Source organism: Trachypithecus francoisi, unplaced genomic scaffold (genome assembly GCF_009764315.1).
Source record: "Trachypithecus francoisi isolate TF-2019V2 unplaced genomic scaffold, Tfra_2.0 Lachesis_group2, whole genome shotgun sequence".
Classification (NCBI taxonomy): Eukaryota; Metazoa; Chordata; class Mammalia; order Primates; family Cercopithecidae; genus Trachypithecus; species Trachypithecus francoisi.
In genome coordinates, this window is record NW_022681465.1 from 10426511 (window position 1) to 10445248 (window position 18738).

The 18738-nt window shown below is 49.9% G+C and overlaps 1 protein-coding gene across 2 annotated transcripts in view; it reads left to right on the forward strand.

The window, feature by feature from the left end:
• Nucleotides 1-18738, forward strand: part of ANKRD33B (ankyrin repeat domain 33B) — an 83802-nt gene that overhangs the window by 53282 nt on the left and 11782 nt on the right. For both annotated transcript variants that reach the window (XM_033178800.1, XM_033178799.1), the window contains exon 2: nt 4245-4374. In XM_033178800.1, the coding sequence (XP_033034691.1) occupies nt 4245-4374 (130 nt within the window). The remainder of the gene's footprint in view (nt 1-4244; nt 4375-18738) is intronic.

Genomic DNA, 18738 nt, shown 5'->3' on the forward strand with positions numbered 1-18738 from the left:
CAGAAATATCTAGAATAATGTTTGACTAAATACTTGGGTACTGTGGCCTAGCCAAGTTGATACATGAAATTAACCATCACATACCTCCCATTCATGTTCCTTCTGTTCTTAATATTTTGGTGTGGTTCTTCTAGATGTTTTCTATGCAGTTTCCTGTGTGTGCATGTGTATGTGTTGAGAGCTTTAACTCACTTAGATAATAATCATCTTCCTCCCATCCCCAATTTTTTTTTTGACAGGGTCTTGCTTTGTCACCCAGCCTGGAGTTCAGTGGCATGATCTCGGCTCACTGCAGCCTTGACTTCCCAGGCACAAGCAATCCTCCCATCTCAGCCTCCTGAGTAGCTGGGACTACAGGCATGTGCCACCATGTATGGCTAATTAAAAAAAAAATTTTTTTTGTGAGATGGCATCTCATTGTCTTGCCCAGGCTGGTCTCAAACTCCTGGCCTCAAGTGGTCTTCCCACCTTGGCCTCCCAAAGTGCTGGAATTATAGGCACGAGCCACTGACCCTGGCCTCATTTAATTTGTTAATATAATAAGTGATGTTCTGGCCAGGTGCCGTGGCTCATGCCTGTAATCCCAACACTTTGGGAGGCTGAGGTAGATCATTCGAGGTCAGGAGTTTGAGACCAGCCTGGCCAACATGGTAAAACCCTGTCTCTACTAAAAAATACAAAAATTATCTGGGCTTGGTGGCAGGCACCTGTAATCCCAGCTACTCGGGAGGCTGAGGCAGGAGAATCGCTTGAACCCGGGAGGCAGAGGTTGTGGTGAGCCAAGATCGCACCACTGCATTTCAGCCTGGGCCACAGAGCAAAACTCCGTCTCAAAAAAAAAAAAAAAAAAAGTGACGTTCTTAGGTTTCTAAATATTATATCAGCCTTCTCAAGGTGGCTGCCAGCAGGTGCCTGCTGCACATTTTGGGAAGTTTTACCTTAGGAAGCTGGAGGAGTGTGGTGGGGAGGAGGAGGGGCTATCTGTCCAGAGCAGAACCCTTCCCTGGTTGAGGTGAGAAGGAGGGGAGGGGAGGGTGGTCCTGAAAGAGACCTAATTCAGGAGCCAGATACTTCCGGAGCCCTGAGAGTGTCCCTCTTGTAGCCACTTAGGGAAGGCGTTCCTTTTAACCTGAGCCCTTTAAGTGCAGGTTGGATGTCAGGGTTGGCAGAGGCAGATGCCATCTGGGACCTTCCTGAAGGGCAGGTTTGCAGTATATGCTAAAAGCTTTCAAAATACCTATTTTCTTTAATCCAGAAATCCTGCTCCTAACAATGTTTCCTGAGAAAACAAGAAAGAAAATATACAAAGCCTTAGCTCCAGGGGTTTTCACTGCAGGTTTTACTCATAAGAAAGTGAGAAACAGTTCATCTGAGTATCTGAGAATAGGGGTTTGTTAAATAATGGCAATTCTACCCCACATAGAATAGAGTACTCTGTATCTACCAGAAATTTTGACACAGTTACTTTTATTGATGTGAAGATATTGCTGATATAGTCCTAACTAAGACATACAGCAAATGGTCCTGTTTTAGTTTAAAGAAAAATGTGGGCATATGTGTGTGTCTGGTCTATAATTTTACTTCTTCTCTTTAATTTTTGGATCTTTTTCTGCAATAAATATGAGCTACTTGTGTAATTATATGCAAAGGAAGATGTTACATTATGTTCAATATGTTTTATTTATAAGTCAGGAAATTGTAGAATACTAGAGCAATATCTCCATCCAAAGAAGCTAAAAACGGTTTTTGGGCGCTCCCTGGGTGGAATGACAAGTTTTCCAGCACATTTATGCGAAAGCAGGCTGGTAGGTTAGCTGGGAGAATGGAGGTGGCGGCGGCAGCGAACTCTTAGTTCCCAGAGAGGCTGAAAACCTCAGTGGCTTCTAAGGAGAGGCTGCCTGCAGCCCACTCTTTTCTATTTAAAATTAGATTATTGTGAAACATTTCACCGTATGGACGGAAATTTCAAAGGGTGCATAAGCTAGAGTGTATTAAAGACCCTTTGCCATAGTCAACAGTTATTGAGTTGATTATGCCGTGGTATGGATGTCAGTGTTAGAAAATCAATGGTATTCTGTAGAACTTTAAAAACGTGAATATTTGTGATTTAATTTTCTTCTGTGGGGCAGCTAGGAGCCTTATTGAGATAAGTGGGCAGAGCTACTCGAGTCCTCTTGTTCCATGAAAAATTATATTCTTACTAAAAATTGGCCTGGCGTTTTGGCTCACGCCTATAATCTCAGCTCTTTGGGAGACCGAGGTGGGTGCATCACGAGGTCAGGATTTCAAGACCAGCCTGACCAACATGATGAAACTCTGTCTCTACTAAAAATACAAAATTAGCCAGGTGTGGTGACACATGACTGTAGTCCCAGTTACTTGAGAGACTGAGGCAAGAGAATCACTTGAACCCAGGAGGTGGAGGTTGCAATGAGCTGAAATTGCGCCATTGCACTCCAGCCTGGGCAACAAGAGCGAAGCTCTGTCTCAAAATCAATCAATCAATCAATCAATCAATCTGGTGAAAATCAGCTGGGCCACTGTGGAGTAGCTCTCAATGTAAACTTTGTGCCTCCCATGCAGTGGTGGTGTGGCTGGCACTGCCAAGAGTGACACTTGATAGCTTGGTCATTAGCTCCTACCCTGGGTCGAATTTTAGCATCTCACTTTATCTCCATCTGTGAGGCAGTGAGCCTCACACCTGAGTCTATGCTGTTTTCCTTCGTTATGAAGTCTCCTTGTCAACTTGGGCTGCTGCAACAAAACACCATAGACTGGGTACTTATTCAGAATGGAAGTTTATTCCTCGCAGTTCTAGGGGCTGGAAGTCTAAGATCTTACACAGGGTGGAGATTTATTTCTCACATTCCTGGAGGCTGGAAGCCCAGGATCAGGGCACCAGCACAGTGGGGTTCTGGCCCGGGCCCTCTTCCAGGATGCAGACTGCAGACTTCTGTCTGTGTCCTCACTTGGAGGAAAAAGGCACGAGAGAGCTCTTGAGGTCCCTTTTATAGGACACTAATCCCATCCATGAGAGCTCCGCCCTTGTGATTTAATCACCCCACCAAAGTCCCACTTCTTGCGCCATTCCACTGGGAGCTAGGATTTTAACATTTGGTAATATTTATTTGATAGCTGTACAAAATCAACTATCAGCGTATCTATCCAGCTTGGTTCTCTCTCCATGACTCCGTGCTGCTATCTGTCTCTACCTGACGTCACCACTGGGTTGTCCAGAGACAGTATCATACAATACACTGAAGTCTGCAGGCCATCTGTCCCCATGTCCACCTGTCCCATAGCCTGTCCCTCTCATTTGATGGCAACTGCATCCTCTCAGCTGCTAGGGCCAAAACTTTGGGGTCATCCTGGACTCCTTTTCGATTCAATCTCGCCTCCATTCTAACAGCAAATCTTCCTTTCCAGAATCCAAATTTGCCTCCCCAACTGCTGCCCCCACCCTGGTGTGACACCATCCTCGCCTGCCTGGCCCCACAGTGGTCTCCCACCAGCCCCCGCTTCCACCCTGTTCTTCTAGGGCCTGTTTCCTGCCCAGCAGCGAGAGTGGATGCGGATGATTGGCAGCCGACGGCTCAGGACACTCCCCCTACTCAGGGGGTCCCCAGGGCCCTGTCCACGGCCTCTGAGACCCCCTGTTGCCTCCTGGACCCAGGTTACTCCTCTTCTTCTCACTCACTCTGCTCTAGCCCCGCTGGCCGCTAGGCTGCTCCCTGGATGCACCAGGCACGGTCCTGACTTGGGGTCTTTGCTTGAGCTGTTTCCTCTGCTGGGGCGTTCCCCCTCTCTTTATCCCTGTGGCCCATTGCCTTGCCTCTTTCATGCACAGACCCCAACATCACCTCTGCCAAGCCCAGCCTGACCACCCCATTCCCTAGAGAGCTGCACCCTGCCCTACACGCATCTTTTTTGCCCCATCGCCGTGTGCCGCGCTCTGTCATTTATTTCTCTGCGAGCCCCATAGCACACTCCAGGAGGGCTGAAACCTTAGCAATTCACTGATGTTGTCACGTCTAGGCCCTCACTCAAGTCAGTGCTCAGCACACATTTGAGAAGGATCGAGCAGCTGGCTCATTCTGAACCATCTCTGAGAATTGGGACTCCAGGTCCCTGTCATTGCCCTGTCCAGCCCCCTGGAGGGTAGTGGGTGCCCCTCGGGGTCCCCAGTGCTGACCCACCATGCTCCGGCTCTGCCCCTCTGACCCGCTTCCCCTCTTCATTTCTAGACCGGCCTTATTGTCGCCTGCTACCACGGCTTTGTGGATACCGTGGTGGCCTTAGCAGAGTGCCCCCACGTTGACGTCAACTGGCAGGACAGCGAGGGGAACACAGCCCTAATCACAGCTGCACAGGCAGGTAAGAGCTGGCTTTCCCCTTTCCTCCCAGAGCCGTGGCCAGAGCACCGCCGCCAGGCAGCCCGGGCTCCCGGTGCGATGCAGTCAGGATGGAAATGATCAGAAACCATGTCCTTCTACCAAGGGGTGCCAGGGCAGGGCTGATCGCTGTGAGTGCACAAGCTATGCATTTGGGACACTGCATTTACCCACTCGTTCAGAATTCAGTATGGGCAGATCAAGCTCTGATACTGCCCAAAGTTTTTGAATATGAGTCTGCACCAGAAAGTCACCCTTGTCACCACTTCACCTGGAGCCTCACACTCCATCCTGCTCCAAAGACGGGGTGGCACGAGGCTGGCAGACCCACCAGTGGAAGAGACACAATCATGTGTCTCAGTGATAGTTAATCATGAAAGTACACATGTGTAGAAGGTGACCTTACACTTTACCTGTAGAGTTAGAGAAATGCCAGGAGCTGTTTCTGAGAGCTGTTAGAGTATCCGTGTAACAAGCTGAGACGAAATTAGTGGGAGCCTCTTGTGAGCGGGTATTCAAGCATGTGGCCCTCAGCCCATCATAGTCACTGAGAGGACGGCACTTATGTCAGTGTTGCCAAGTACATTGCGGCTCTCCTCCTTTGCAATTGTATCCAGACATTTTTTTGAGAACTGACATGAAACCTATGCTTGCCGCTTCATAATCACACTTCATTTGAAACAGTGGTCTTGACCAGGTTTATCACTGACCCCTTTCAAATTTCTTGGCCTCCAAAGATTCTGTCTGTTTCATTGATCAGGTTCTCAGTTGCAAGCAAAGAAGCTACCTGTGGCTGAGCTAGGAAGGACAGGCACTTGTGTGGTGAGGGAAGGAGGGGAAGCTCACACGGTTGTCAGGCGTTGTTGAGAATCCCGTTCAGGGCCCGGAAACTGGAGGAAATGCCCCAGACCAGACTGTATGTTGATTCTGGTTGGGAAACGGCTGTTGCTGTCACCAAAGGGAGACCTCCTTGTCCCTTGTTGCTTCACAAGCCCCTGTACCAAAGCCACCTTGGGTGGATCTGATGGGTGGGGGCCCAAGGAGGCTGGAAAAACCAGTGTTTGACAGTTTCATCCCCCATGGTGGGAGTGGTCTGGGCACCCCACTTTTCAATCAAGACGAATAGAGTGGGGAGCTCTCCAGACTTAGAAAGGGCCAGGAGCTGTGCTAACATGTGCTCACCTCCTCAGGTTTCGGAGCGTGAGGCATCACCTCCATGGAGGATTCCAGGCTTTGAAAGCCTAGCAAGAGTGTGAAAGGGCTTTGTAAGGCATTCAGTGATTCATTTCCTCTCGTGGGTCAGCTGCCATGTCAGGGACCAAGGATACAGAAGTACAGGGCAGCCCCATCCTTGAGTAATTCTGCAGCTCATGGGACGGAGAAACAGATGCGAAGCCCGACACCGTCTGTCTGCTGGAGCTCGGTGCTGTGGGACAAGAACACTCCATCTAGCCTGAAGTTCAAGACGAAGTCTTGCAAGAAGGGGGTTTGAGCTGGGGCTGAGAGGGAGCCGGGCAGTTCTCAGGAGTGGCGAGACTTAGGGACAGTGTAGGTGGGCATGGCTGTAGGATGGCGTGTGTCTAGGAGAGATGAGGGGAAGACGGGGACCAGACCATTAAAGGTCTAAACAGTGCAAGAGAATGTATTTCAGTAGCGCGAGGCTGCGTGAGTGGTGACAGGGGTGAGAGGATCCTGGGGGCTTAGCAGAGGGCTCAGAGCACAGGGAAGGGCCGGGAGCTGTGTGGCTGGAAACACAGGTGGCGGTGGTGGTGGTGTGGGCCATTGAGGAGAGCTGAGGATCTAGGATGGCTTTGGGCTTTGGGACAGGGGATAACACCAACTGCAAAAGGCATATAAGTAAAAGAAGAGGAATGGGAGGAACACTGGTTTTGAGCTGGCTATCATAACTTTGAAATGCTCTGAGACCTCTAAAGAGGTCTCCATGGCAAGTCAGGAAGAGATGGAGCTCCAAAATCTGGTCCCTGCTAGAAATCCAGATGAGGGACAGGTGTTGCTGGTGAAAGCTGGGACATGGATTGGGTCATGACGGTCTGAGAATGTACGATAAGAAGGGATTTCTTTTCTTACTGATCTGCCAGAGCTCTTTGTGTGTTAGAGACAATAGCTGTGCTTTGATACCCGTGAGGTACTTCCCAAAGTCTTGCCTGTTTGCAGGTGTTTTGATTTTGTATTCACCCATGATTGTTTCTTCAGAGTCTGGAGCACAGTGTAATTTTTGGCAAGAACATGGCATTAGCTGTGCTATGTCCTTGGTGTGTCCGACCAGGAACAAATACCACCACTTTGTCCTGATGTGGGTGATGCTAAATTTGACCAACTGCTTACTGTGAGAATCACCACAGTTTTTGTTTGTTTGTTATTTATTTATTTATTTTACCAAAGAGTCAGAAATTAGAATACCACCACTGCGACCAACATCAGACCTACTAAGTAAAAGCCCGTATTTCTTTGTGATTGTTTTCTTCCAATAGATTCCAACAAAAGTTATTGGTCTTATACACCGTATTCAAAAACGCAGTTAAATTTTTTTTAACTTCATGCAGTCTCTCCAGATTTGAAATTGCTTCCCTTTCCACACATGCTTATGTTTTCCACTGAATCAGTGACCTATTGAATTTTTCTAAGAATATGGATTGTTAAAATTTGAAAAATTTTCTTTTGCTTCTTGCAATAAACCATTTCATTTTTTAAATTGTTTCCTAGGCACTAGACAACCAGGGAGCAATAAATCTCTTTCAGATGAAGTTGCTGCCCTGATCCTGTAGCCCAGCTGCCTTCTTTTTGGATTTCACTGTCTTTACACTGATCCAGGGTTTTTTTTTTTTTTTTTTTTTTTCTGGCTTGCTCATCCTTCTGCTGGGACTGCACTCATCCTTCGCTGGTTTAAGTCAAGGATGACACAGGTCCTCTTGGAGATTGGAGGGCGCTCTGGCAAAGAGAGGAGGAAAGGGCTCCAGCTGCTTTCCAGGCTCAGCGCCCAGCAGCCTTCCACCCTGGTCCCCTGCTGAGCCACCCCAGAAACCTCACTGGGGTGGAAACCGGGCAGGTGCTGGTGGTGCAGGTCAGCTTCCTAAGCTGAAAGCAGGGCAAGGAAGAGGAGAAGCAGTGTGCAGACACACTCTGAGAACAGAATTGCTTCAGCAAGGGCTGTGCCTGTTTTAAGTGTACACAGCTGCCAAGTGGCCGTTAACTGTACACAGCTGTGGCGATTTCTCCTTTCCCCTGAGTGTCCAAGAGTGTTCTTGCCAGCCCTGACTGAGATCAGTCTTTTCAGTTTTTCCCTACTCACAGTGAACCAAAACTCTGGTTTTCAGTTGTATTTCCCCAGCCCTCTCTTGAGCCTAGTGCCTGTTAGGATGCTTTTGGCTTCAACCACAAGTACGCTGCCTTCCCTTGCAACACAGGATATCTGCAGGTGATGTTGCAGGGCTGCTGCACTGAGTAGCTGGGTGATGCTGGGACCTAGAGCCCCTTCTCAGAAATACTTTCGCCTTTTCCCTCATGGTCCCAAGCTGGCCCCAGCTGCTAGAAGTGCCACAGCTTCACGTTGCAACACTCAGGGATGTCAAGGAAGAGGAGCAAATCCCTGTCGGCATTTCCTTTTATAACACAGGAAAACATTTCCAGAAGGCTCCAGAGGAGTGTCGTTGTCATCTCACCAACCAGGGTTGTGTCACAAGCCTGTGCCAAACCAGTGATGGAGGATGGCTTGTGTAGACGGCAGTCACACTGAGCAGAATCAGCATTGTGAAGCAAAATCTTAAAGCAGCCATATGTTTATATTATTTGCTATGGCAACTGGGTTGGTTGTCTGGGAGTTGGGAGCTCTGGGTTTCTGGAGGACGCAGCATTTATGAGCACAAATTCGGATGCAAATGCCTTCATCTGCCATTTGAGTGTTCTCTAAAAAGTCTAATTTCCTCTGCTATTTAATGCACGATAAAAATACAGCCAAATCTGTAGTAGGTCTGTAAATGGAGAGAATGTATGAAAATAAATCCTCATGTAATCCCTAAATCTCATTTAGCCAGTCATTTCAACTTTCACCACCTCTCCTCTAACAGAAATAAAATAAGATAACCAAAGGGATGAATAAGGACTCCCATGGATAGAGCTGTGTGTTTATTTCTGTTTCCTTGCTGTGCTTTAACAGAACAGCATGAACGTGGTGAAGTGAGGAAACGCCAGGGGTCTCTTTGAGCTGGTGATGGGATAGAGCCTGTGAAGCTTGTTTTGGGTGGAAGGAACCTCTGATGTGTGCTTGCAGCTTGTTATTTCTTGCATTTAATTGTAAAATTCTGAAGGCTATGTGCTGAGAGCCAGCCTGGCAGGATGCTGCCCGGAGACGGGGACGGAACGGCAGGGATTCTGAGGGGTGGCTGTGGGTTTGGGCTGCTGCGGAGTCCTGGCTCCTGAGCTGAATCAGGGAGAGTCCCAGTTCAGAGGAGAATGTATGACTTGGTCGGAAGCCAGGAACAATGCCTCTTCGTGCTATTTATCTTATTAAGCAGTGCACATGATCACGATCTTAGTGTGATCTCATTGTGATGTTCGTGTTGTTTGGAAGTGCTTTCTTTTTTCTCAATTTGTACCGCTTCAAATAAGAGAGTAGAACTTGGCGAGTCTTGGTTTCCCAATGTTGCCTTATCTTTTCCTGAGAGCTTTTCTGAGCTCTTCTGATTGGCCATGGCAGGGCCACACCCCTGCCCACTGGCCAGCCAGGAGGGCTCCTTAGCCAGGTGGAGGCTTGCCCGGTTCCTCCATCAGACCCCTGCCTGCTCTGCAGAGAGCAGGGATGCTGCCCTCCCCTCCTAACCCTGCCGGGCCATCTGCATGGTAAATGCCTCATGCTAAGAATCCCTGGAGTCTGTCCATGCCGCCTGGCCGGTATGAAGTTGTATTTTCAAAGCCGACAGCCCCCTCTACTGGCCTCGTCTGGGGAACTGCAATTTGAATGCCTTGAGTCAGTCAAGTCTTAGACAACCCAATTCTGTAACATTTTCCCATTTTTAGAGCAGTTTATGTTCGTTGCCTGTTTTTTTTTTTTTTTTTTTTTTTCAGATGGAGTTTTGCTCTTGTTGCCCAGGCTGGAGTGCAATGATATGATCTTGGCTCACAGCAATCTCCGCCTCCCATGTTCAAGTGATTCTCCTGCCTCAGCCTCCCAAGTAGCTGGGATTTACAGGTGTCTGCCACCACGCCCGGCTAATTTTTTGTATTTTTAGTAGAGACGGGGTTTCACCACGTTGGCCAGGCTGGTCTCGAACTCCTGATCTCAGGTGATCCATCCACGTCGGCATCCCAAAGTGCTGGGGTTACAGGCATGAACCACCACGCCCGGCCAGCCCTGCTAATTTTTATTTTTATTTTTTGAGATGGGATCTTGCCATGTTGCCCAGGCTTGTATCTAACTCCTAGGCTCAAGTGATCCTCTAGCTTCAGCCTCCCTGGCCTCTTCTGGCCTTGGCCTCTCTGCTGGGATTACAGGCATGAGCCACCTTGCCCACCCTGATACTTTCAATAAATAAACTTTTCCCAAAGGAGAAGTAGGAATGTTTCAGCCTGTTCATCTAATGCATATTTATTGAGCACCCCAGAGCATGCAGTCAGTTGGAAGTTTTAGGCTTGTGAACTGGGCTGTGGCGGCTGTGGGAACCCCACACGTGCATGGGAATGTGGGCAGTGAGACACCGTGGGGCCGGGGCACCAGGGAAGACCTGGCATTGGAAGGGATGGCTCATCAGGTCACCAGGTAAAAAGAGGAGGCAGAATATTCCAGGTGGAGGGACTTCTTGTGCAGAGGCCACTCGATTAGAGGAAGTGGGGCTCATGGGTGAATTACATGGAGAGCTGGCTATGTGACCACGAAGTGGACTGGGAGGGCATTGGCGGTGAGAGCTGAGGGTGAAGAGGTAAAAACCAGCTCATGGAAGAGTTGAGATGTCATGTAAAGAGCAGAGCCCACGGAGAGTTTTGGATGAGTAGTGGGGATGGTCAGAGGCCCTGTTGGTGTCACCGTGCTGCTGGTGTGGAGAACCAACGGGGACAGAAGTGGGACCAAGGAGCCTAGTCAGGACAGGAGCTGTGGCCCCATGGGAATGTGGTAGCCCAGGTCAGGGACGGAGAAACAAGGACAGCTTTGGGACATCTGAAATCGTTTTTGTAGGGATGAGATCTTGTCATGCTGCCCATGCTGGTCTCAAACTCCCGGGCTCAAGTGATGTCAGAGGTGCAGTTGGCAGAGTGTGGTGATTGCTTGGGTGAGGGAGGACGTGGAGGGCTTGAGACTGAGTCCAGCTGTCTGGCTTGGGTGATGGGACGACTGGTGGTATTCATCACTGAATAAGGGATGTGGGAGAGGAGCAGCTTTGGAGGAAAGATGTTTTGGGTTTGATGCATTGAGTTTGTAGGATACCCATGATGAAATACTCAGTAGACAGACACTCAGGTGAAAAACTGAAGAAAAGAGATAGAACTGGAGAGGGTCGATATGGAAGCTTTAGAGCTGAAACTTGGATCCACGGGAGTGTATAGGATCACCGAAGGAGAGTGTATGAGATGAGGAGGGGGTTAGCAGGCAGCTGAGGAACAGCAGCATTTCAGGAAGGAGAGAACAGGAGCTCAGAACGTTGAGAAGGTGGAAAATCAGAAGGGTAAGCATCCGCATGTCCATGGAAAGAGCATGTTTCAGAAAGGATGAAAGAGAGGAGTGAGTGGGAAATGCTGTGGAGATGTCGAGTGTGATGAGAACTGACAAATCACCACTGAGTCTCATTGTAAGAAGTTCCCTGGGGACTGCTGGTGTGGTTTCAACAGAGTCAGAAAGTGTTGGTAGCAAGAGTGAGATTAGATGGGTCTGGAAATGGACTGAAGCAGAGTTGAATGGTTGATGGAGAGTGGTGGGAACATGAAGACAGGCCCATAGGGGTTGCTGTGAATCACATATGCTTTTAAGATGACAGACCCTTGAGCATGAATGTCAGCTAGTTATTGCTGTGTAACAAACACCTTCCACGCTCTGGGACATTTTTATTGTTCGTGCATCTGTGGATGGGCTGGGGATTGGTTGATCTAAACTGTCCTTGCTCAAGTCTGTGGGCAAGTCGGGGACCTGTTCTTGGGTACTTTGGCTGGGGCAGTGCTGCTGCGTGCATTACTCATCCTCTTCCTGGGAGCAGTGAGCCAGCCTGGGTATGTTCTTCCTGGGGAGACAGCTGAGGCACCAACATGCGTGAAATTCTGGATAAGTACATTTCAACTTTCTGCTTCCATCATGCCTGCAAACATCCCATTGGCCAAGGTTCCACTAGACAGAAGAACTGAGAAGGCACTTAGCAAAGGGCAGTGTGAAGAATATGGGCCATTAGTGCATTGTAGGAACTAAGGGCCTTCTGAAGGTTCACTGAAATCAACTTGCAAAAGGCAGGTGAATAAGAGAAGAGGCATACAAATGTACTTAACATGCGTACATGGGAGCCTTCGGAATGAAGACCCAAAAATGCAGGAGGAATTTTCCATTTTTCTGCTTAGGTTCAACAAAGTGTGGACAGTTACGCAGAAATATAATTGGACAGGCCAGGCGTGGTGGCTCATGCCTATAATCCTAGCACTTTGGTAGGCTGAGGCAGGAGAATGGCTTGAACCCAGGAGGCAGAGGTTGCAGTGAGCCGAGATCGTACCACTGCACTCCAGCCTGGGTGACAGAGTGAGACTCTGTCTCAAAAAAAAAAAAAAAAGAAAAAGAAGAAGAAGAAATATAATGCTAATAGCCTGAGTGGGGAAACCCCACGGGCCTGCCTGTCTAGATTCTTCCAGGTTTCTCTGAGCAGCATTCCTCCCTTCTGGGAATGATGCTCCTGGAATGGGGATCTTAAGACCTACGGTCAGACATGGCAGGTCAGATAATTTCTTTATGTTAGAGCAGTACTTTTAGGTTTTATGGCTGGCTTTAGGGAAAAGGGGTTCTAGTTTCAAAGCTCTGCCTTGGGGAAGAGGGATCCCAGTTTGGATGGTTGGCCTCCGGGAAGAAGGGACTGAGAGACGGGAGCGCAGGAGGGCAGAGAGAAACCTTTGCTTCTGAGGCCTTCACTGTGGGGTATTGCTTTCTAAGCCCCAACAGCATTCTGAGGGAAGTGAGTCTGCAAGGAAGGAGAGATTGAAGAGAAACAGGAGGAATCTGATAAATATTCCACAGCAGTGGGCAGGGAGTGGCTGTCAAGCACAGGAGGGGAGAAGCAGGGATGCGCCTCTTTCAGCAAGAGGAGAATCCCCTGCGTTTTCCATAGGAAATGTGAACTGAGGACTGACGAGGTTCATAAACTTGGAAAGAAGAGCTTTCTTCTCATAAAGGGTTGCAGCCTGCAGGGTGGCCATTGTGGCAGGGAAGCAGAGCCTCTGGCCAGAAGCCAGAAACAGACCCTTCCAGGGGCAGAAGAACAAGACAGAAGAACAATGCATGTGAACGAGGTGGCTCAATACACACCTTCTGTCAGCTATGGGAGAAGCATTGAATATTGATGAGAGGAGAAACATGCACGTGTGCAGTCGAGCTCCGTGCCTCTCCCTGGGACCTGTGTTGAAAAAGCGACAGCGTTAGCATGATCCGAGGGTGGAATGCTGGTCGGTTGTTTCGTCCAAATCACAGAAGGGCAGGGCAGCATCAGGCGGTTGGTTTATATCAGTGGAGGAGTCTTTAGAACGGGCTGGTTTCTGTTTAGCTTTAGGAAAGGAAGCCTTGCGGTGGTTAGCAAGGAATGGGTATAACAGGCACATCGCCCTTCCATCCTGTCATAGCCGGGAGTCAGTTTTCAAGGGTTCTCTGGGGTCTCCTTGGCCAGGAGGGGGCTGGTTCAGTCCGTTGGAGGGCTCAGGATTTCACTTTTCCTTCTCGGAGGCCCATGAATGTGGGCAGCGTGGGGGGCGACGGGGGAAAGTCGAGGGACTTCCCTTCTGGTGGTTTCTGCTCCCTCTGTGAACTTGAAGATGAGTCATCCACGAGAGGGGTTTGCCTGAGGTAGGCGACTTCCATATGAGAAATTTAACATTTTCCCCATGGGGCCTGGGGAAGAGTCAGCCGGGAAGCACAGGAGGGCTGTTGGGCCAGGCTGAGAAGCTGGTGGGGCCCAGGTGGCGTGGGTGTCCACCTCTGTGTATCTCCCAATGAAGGCGCCTTGGCATCCATGCAGAGCGGAACCAGGGGCATGGCGGGGCCAGGCGTCATCTCCAACTTGCCTCTTTTGCATACCACAGACCTGTCCATCCACTCATTTAGGAGCTCTCTGAATCACTCCTCTCCCTCCTCCTGCCTGCCTGGGGCTGGGGGCTGGGCTCCATCTCTGCCTCCTGAATGCTCCCGTGGTCTCCTGGTGAGCTCCCCACCACTGGGAGAGCCTCGGGTCCAGGGTGGAGAGGCCCCACACCAGGCTGCACAGCCAGCCGTGAATCATCATCCTGACCTTGCACTCATTTTGAATGGCTCTGTGCTAGTTCTCCCCTTTTTTTATTTTTATTTTTATTTTTATTTTATTTTGAGACAGTGTCTTGCTCTGTTGCCCAGGCTGGAGTACACTGGTGTGATCTCTGCTCACTGCAGCCTCCACCTCCTGGGTTCAAGTGATTGTCCTGCCTCAGCCTCCCCAGTAGCTGGGATTACAGCCATCTGCCACCACTCCCAGCTAATTTTTGTATTTTTAGTAGAGACGGGGTTTCACCATGTTGGCTAGGATGGTTTGACCTCTTGGCCACGTGATCCACCCGCCTCGGCGTCCCAGAGTGCTGGGATTACAGGCGTGAGCCACTGTGCCAGGCCTGTCTCCTCTTTTTTAAAATAAACTTTTGATTTGAGAATAGTTTATGCTTACAGAGAAACTGCAAACACTGTACAGAGAATGCCTGTGTGCCTCACACCAGTTTGCTCTGTTGTTAAGATCTGATGTCTGTGATGCATTGGGCACAATGAATGGACCTGTGTCAATGCACCATTATTAACTGAAGTCTATTCTTTATTCAGATTTCCTCAGCGTTTCCCGGATTTCCTTTTTCTGTTGCAGGATTGCATGTGGCATTTAGCACTCATGGCTCCTCAGGCTCCTCTTGGCCTTGAACTTCTCAGATTTCTCTTGTTTTTCATGACCTTGACAGTTTTGAGGAGGACTGGTCGGGTACATTGCAGAATGTTCCTTAATTTGGACATGTCTGATGCTTTTCTTGTGATGAGACTGGAGTTATGAGTTTTTGGAGGAAGGCCCCCCATAAAGGGCCATTCTCAACACATGGCACCAGGAGACACACTGCCAACCTGACCTATCACTGATAATGTTGGCCTTGGTCCCCTGGCTGAGGTCATGTTAGCAGGTTTCTCCCCGGCAGGTTCTCTCCCTCCTCCCCCGTTTCCGTGTGATAGTCTTTCACGGGAAGTCATTGCACACAGCCCGCGGGTTAAGGAGAGGGGAACACGTTCTGGCTCCTTGAGAGTGGAGTGCCTGCCTAGATTACTCAGAATTTTTCTTCCGGATTTTTCCATTCTGCTGGTCACCTTTTACACATATTGTCTCCTGTAATTTTCACAAATAGGAGGTCAATATTATCCCTCATTTTACAGATGTGGAAAAGCTGACTTCCAAAAGCCACCCAGATTCTGAGTGGCAGGCCTGGCCCTTGAACCTGGCTGTTCTCAGAGCCAGCTCTCTTCAGTACTGAGCTCTTTGTCTACACTGTGGCCGAGTGATGCAATTTCATTCAAATTCACTTCCTCCCTAGGTCACTTGTCACCTTCTCTTAAGCAGAGTAGGGCTTACTGGGGAAGAGGGGGTGTTCTGGGGTTCTCTAGGTGAACCTACCCTTTAAAAGGGCTTCTCTGAGGATTTCAGGAATGGAGTCAGATTCCATAATGTCCAATGGACTGGGCTCAAACTAGATTTTTTTTTTTTTTGGAGGCAGAGTCTCATACCGTCACCTAGGCTGGAGTTCAGTGGCGTGATCTCAGCTCACTGCAACCTCCACCTCCCAGGTTCAAGCAATTCTCCTGCCTCGACCTCCTGAGTAGCTGGGAATATAGGCATGCACCACCATACCCAGCTAATTTTTGTATTTTTGGTAGAGACAGGGTTTCAGTGTGTTGCCCAGGCTGGTCTCGAACTCCTGGCCTCAAGTGATCTGCCTGCCTTGGCCTCCCAAAGTGCTGGGATTACAGGAATGAGCCACTGCGCCTGGCCTTAAACTAGATTTCAATATGGCGTGTGTTTGGGTTCCCTCGTGCAAGGAAGGCTGTGTCTCATATATATAAAGAAAAGGAAAGCTCCATTTGGTTACTCATCACTGTTTTTAGAGAATAAAGATCGATACTTAAACATTCTTAGAAGTATTGGGTCTACCTGTGATTTCCATTGAATGGGGTCATCTGTGTGATGAGAGGTATTATTCTGCCATCCTGGGAAAACCCGTGGGAAGCAGGGCATGATTTCTTGGATCATCAAAAGCTCAGGCCTGTAGTCAGAACGAGCTGGCTGCATGTTGGTTTTTCTGAACGCAACATAATATGCAGAACAGATCTGTATAATGGGTGGTTTGCTTTGTGGACTTTCAATTTTTCCTCTTTCCACCTGTTCAAAGCGCTTAGGATAGATCAGTGCAAAGGAACATCCTGCTGAAGATTGTGACGGACACGCTATTTCACAGTTTAAAGAAATGGCTCCCAACGAATTGCAATTCGTTTTACTATGACCCTGGCTAAATCTAACTGACAGGTGCCGCCAAGCATTTAACTGGACCATAAACCAAACTGAGATCAAAGGATTCCCCTAGCTTCCCGCACCGCCCAGTTGAGAGTAATTCAGCAGCTCTGGGTACTTGACAGCTGGCCTTATCCCCTCCCAGCACATAGTAAAGGACGAGGGAGGGCAATGTGGTGTAAATGAGTCAAAAAAGCACCAGCGACTGGCTGTGAGTCACGCCGCGAGGGGATCGAACCCTTTGTTTCCTGCTTATAACTCGAACACTGTTGTACTCATCAAGGCTTCTTTTTCAAAAAGATACAAGGTTCCCCTTTTCACATTTGTGGTGAAAAGGAGATGGGCTGAGGTCAATGGCGAGCTTGCTCCTCAGGAGAGTTCGCCCCTGATTTTGGTTGCCCGTTGCTTCTTCGCTTGGATTGGTGGAGAGCATGGCGGGGCAGCAGCCCGGAGTGGCCCTCAAAGGGGGAAACTGGGTTCCAGCCCCGGCAGTACTATCCCTCGGGGTGCGGCTGGGGAGACAGAAGCCACTTGATATATCGGAGGGTTTCATATCGGATTTGCTGAACTGATGGGGCTGGGGGAGCAGAGGCCAAGGGCGCCCAGCCCTGCCTGCTGGCGATCTCAGCTGCAGTGGGGAATGCTGGCAGCTCCGCAGCCTCATGCTCCCTTAGTATTCTGTCTGCAGAGGTGGACTGGGCTGGGGAGGCACCTCAGGTCTCATGCCTGCCCGACCCCAGAGTAATGTCCTTGCCACCTCTCTCCCATCCCCAATCTCAGGCAGTGCCACCCATTGGAAGTTTCTGTGCAAACCAGATGCCTGTGGGGAGTCTGGGCCCTGGGCCCGGCTTCTCCATGATTTAGGGGTTCCTGGGGAGAGGTGATGCCAAGTTAAGGAGAGAGTGCATAGAAATGTCCACGAGGCCCCTGCAGCTACAACAGTGGAGGCTGAAAGGAACACGCTTGAGTTGGAACAAATACGTGGGGATTTCTGAACGCTGCATCCCCGGTGCATCAGGATGGGGGACTGTGGCCAGGCACAGTGGCTCATGCCTGGAATCCCAGCACTTTGGGAGGCTAAGGCAGGAGAATTGCTTGAATGCAGGAGTTTGAGACCAGCCTCGGCAACGCTGGGAGATCCCATCTCTACAAACAAATATTTTTTTTAATTAGCTGGGCATGATGGTGTTCGCCCGTGAGCTCAGTTACCTGGGAGGCTGAGGAGGGAGGATCTCTTGAGCCCAGTAGGTCCAGACTACAGTGAGCTATGATCGTGCTCCTGCACTCCAGTCTGAGTGACAGAGAGAGACTCCATCTCTTAAATAAAAAAGATGGGAACTGGGTACCCAGCACCTCCCCTGGGGTTCAGGAGGAGAGACTCAGGCAGACTGCTCGTATTCCCAAGGGTTTCAGAGCTCATCAGCAGGGGCCTGGATGGAGGTGGCAGCTAAGGGGAGGGTGCAGCGGAGGGAGAGAGGAAGCTCGCTCCACCCGCTGTGGTTGGTCATGAAGGAATGAGATCTGAGCTTTGGGGACAGTGGTTCTCACCTGCGGTGTTCTTGCCCCACTGATGGTGATTTGGCAGTGTCTGGACACAGTTTTGGTTGTCACAACTTGTGCGGGAGTAGGGGTGGTTGCTACTGGCATCTGTTGGGGTAGAGACCAGGGATCTGCCCAGCATCCTGCAGTGCACAGGGCAGTCCCCACAACCGAGAGTCATGTGGCCCCCTGTGCCAACTGTGCCAAGGCTGGGACTGACCCTGCTCCAGGGCACTGTAGTGGGGGCAGTGGACTCACACAAGGACCTATGGGCTAGCTGGCATCAGGCGGCATGGACAGTTGACCCGAGAGGATGCTCTCCCACTCCATTTTGGTTTTCCTTGGGTGAATCCTGGAAACAGCACTGTTGCTGTGATGGTCTCCTTATTCACCATTAACTGAGAGCACCATGGGTGTGCCGGGGAATGAGCAGAAAGTTAGATCCTTTTTGGAGGTGCAAGGTGAGAAAGGGGAGAAATCTGTGTTCTTTAAGAAATCTTCTTACCTGCTTTGCTTTATAGCTGAGGGCCTTGCCTGCAACACTCTGTGGGATGTGTGTGGGGGGGTGGGTAGGTGGAGAGAGAGAGAGAGAGAGAGAGAGAGAGAGAGAGAGAGAGACAGCGGTGGGGGGAAGGTGGGGTGGCAGGTACGGGTGGAGAGAGAGACTGCCACTTCTGGGTGGGAACAGAGGGTGCCAGCGTGAATTGGCACTGTCCTATTGCTGTGATGATGACTTTTTCTTCCCTGCAGCTCCGGAGCACTTGGAAGTGGTTCTGAAGCTCATTTGCAGCTTTGCATCTGTTTGCACGGGCGTCTGCTGCTGGGAGTTGAGGCTTCCTGCCCGCATTGGCTGTCTGAGGCTGAGCTCCCTACCTGCCCGCAGAGTCCCTGCCCCCCATATCCACCCCCAACAGTGTGATGGGACAGCTTCTCCCCCAAGTGCTTTGTGGAAGGAGACCCGCAAGAACCCAAAACAGCAGTGCTACAGCCAGGGCGGTGCCCTCTGCTTTCCTGTTTCCTGGGCTCCGGAGAATTCTATCTTGGGGTCCGAGAAAAAC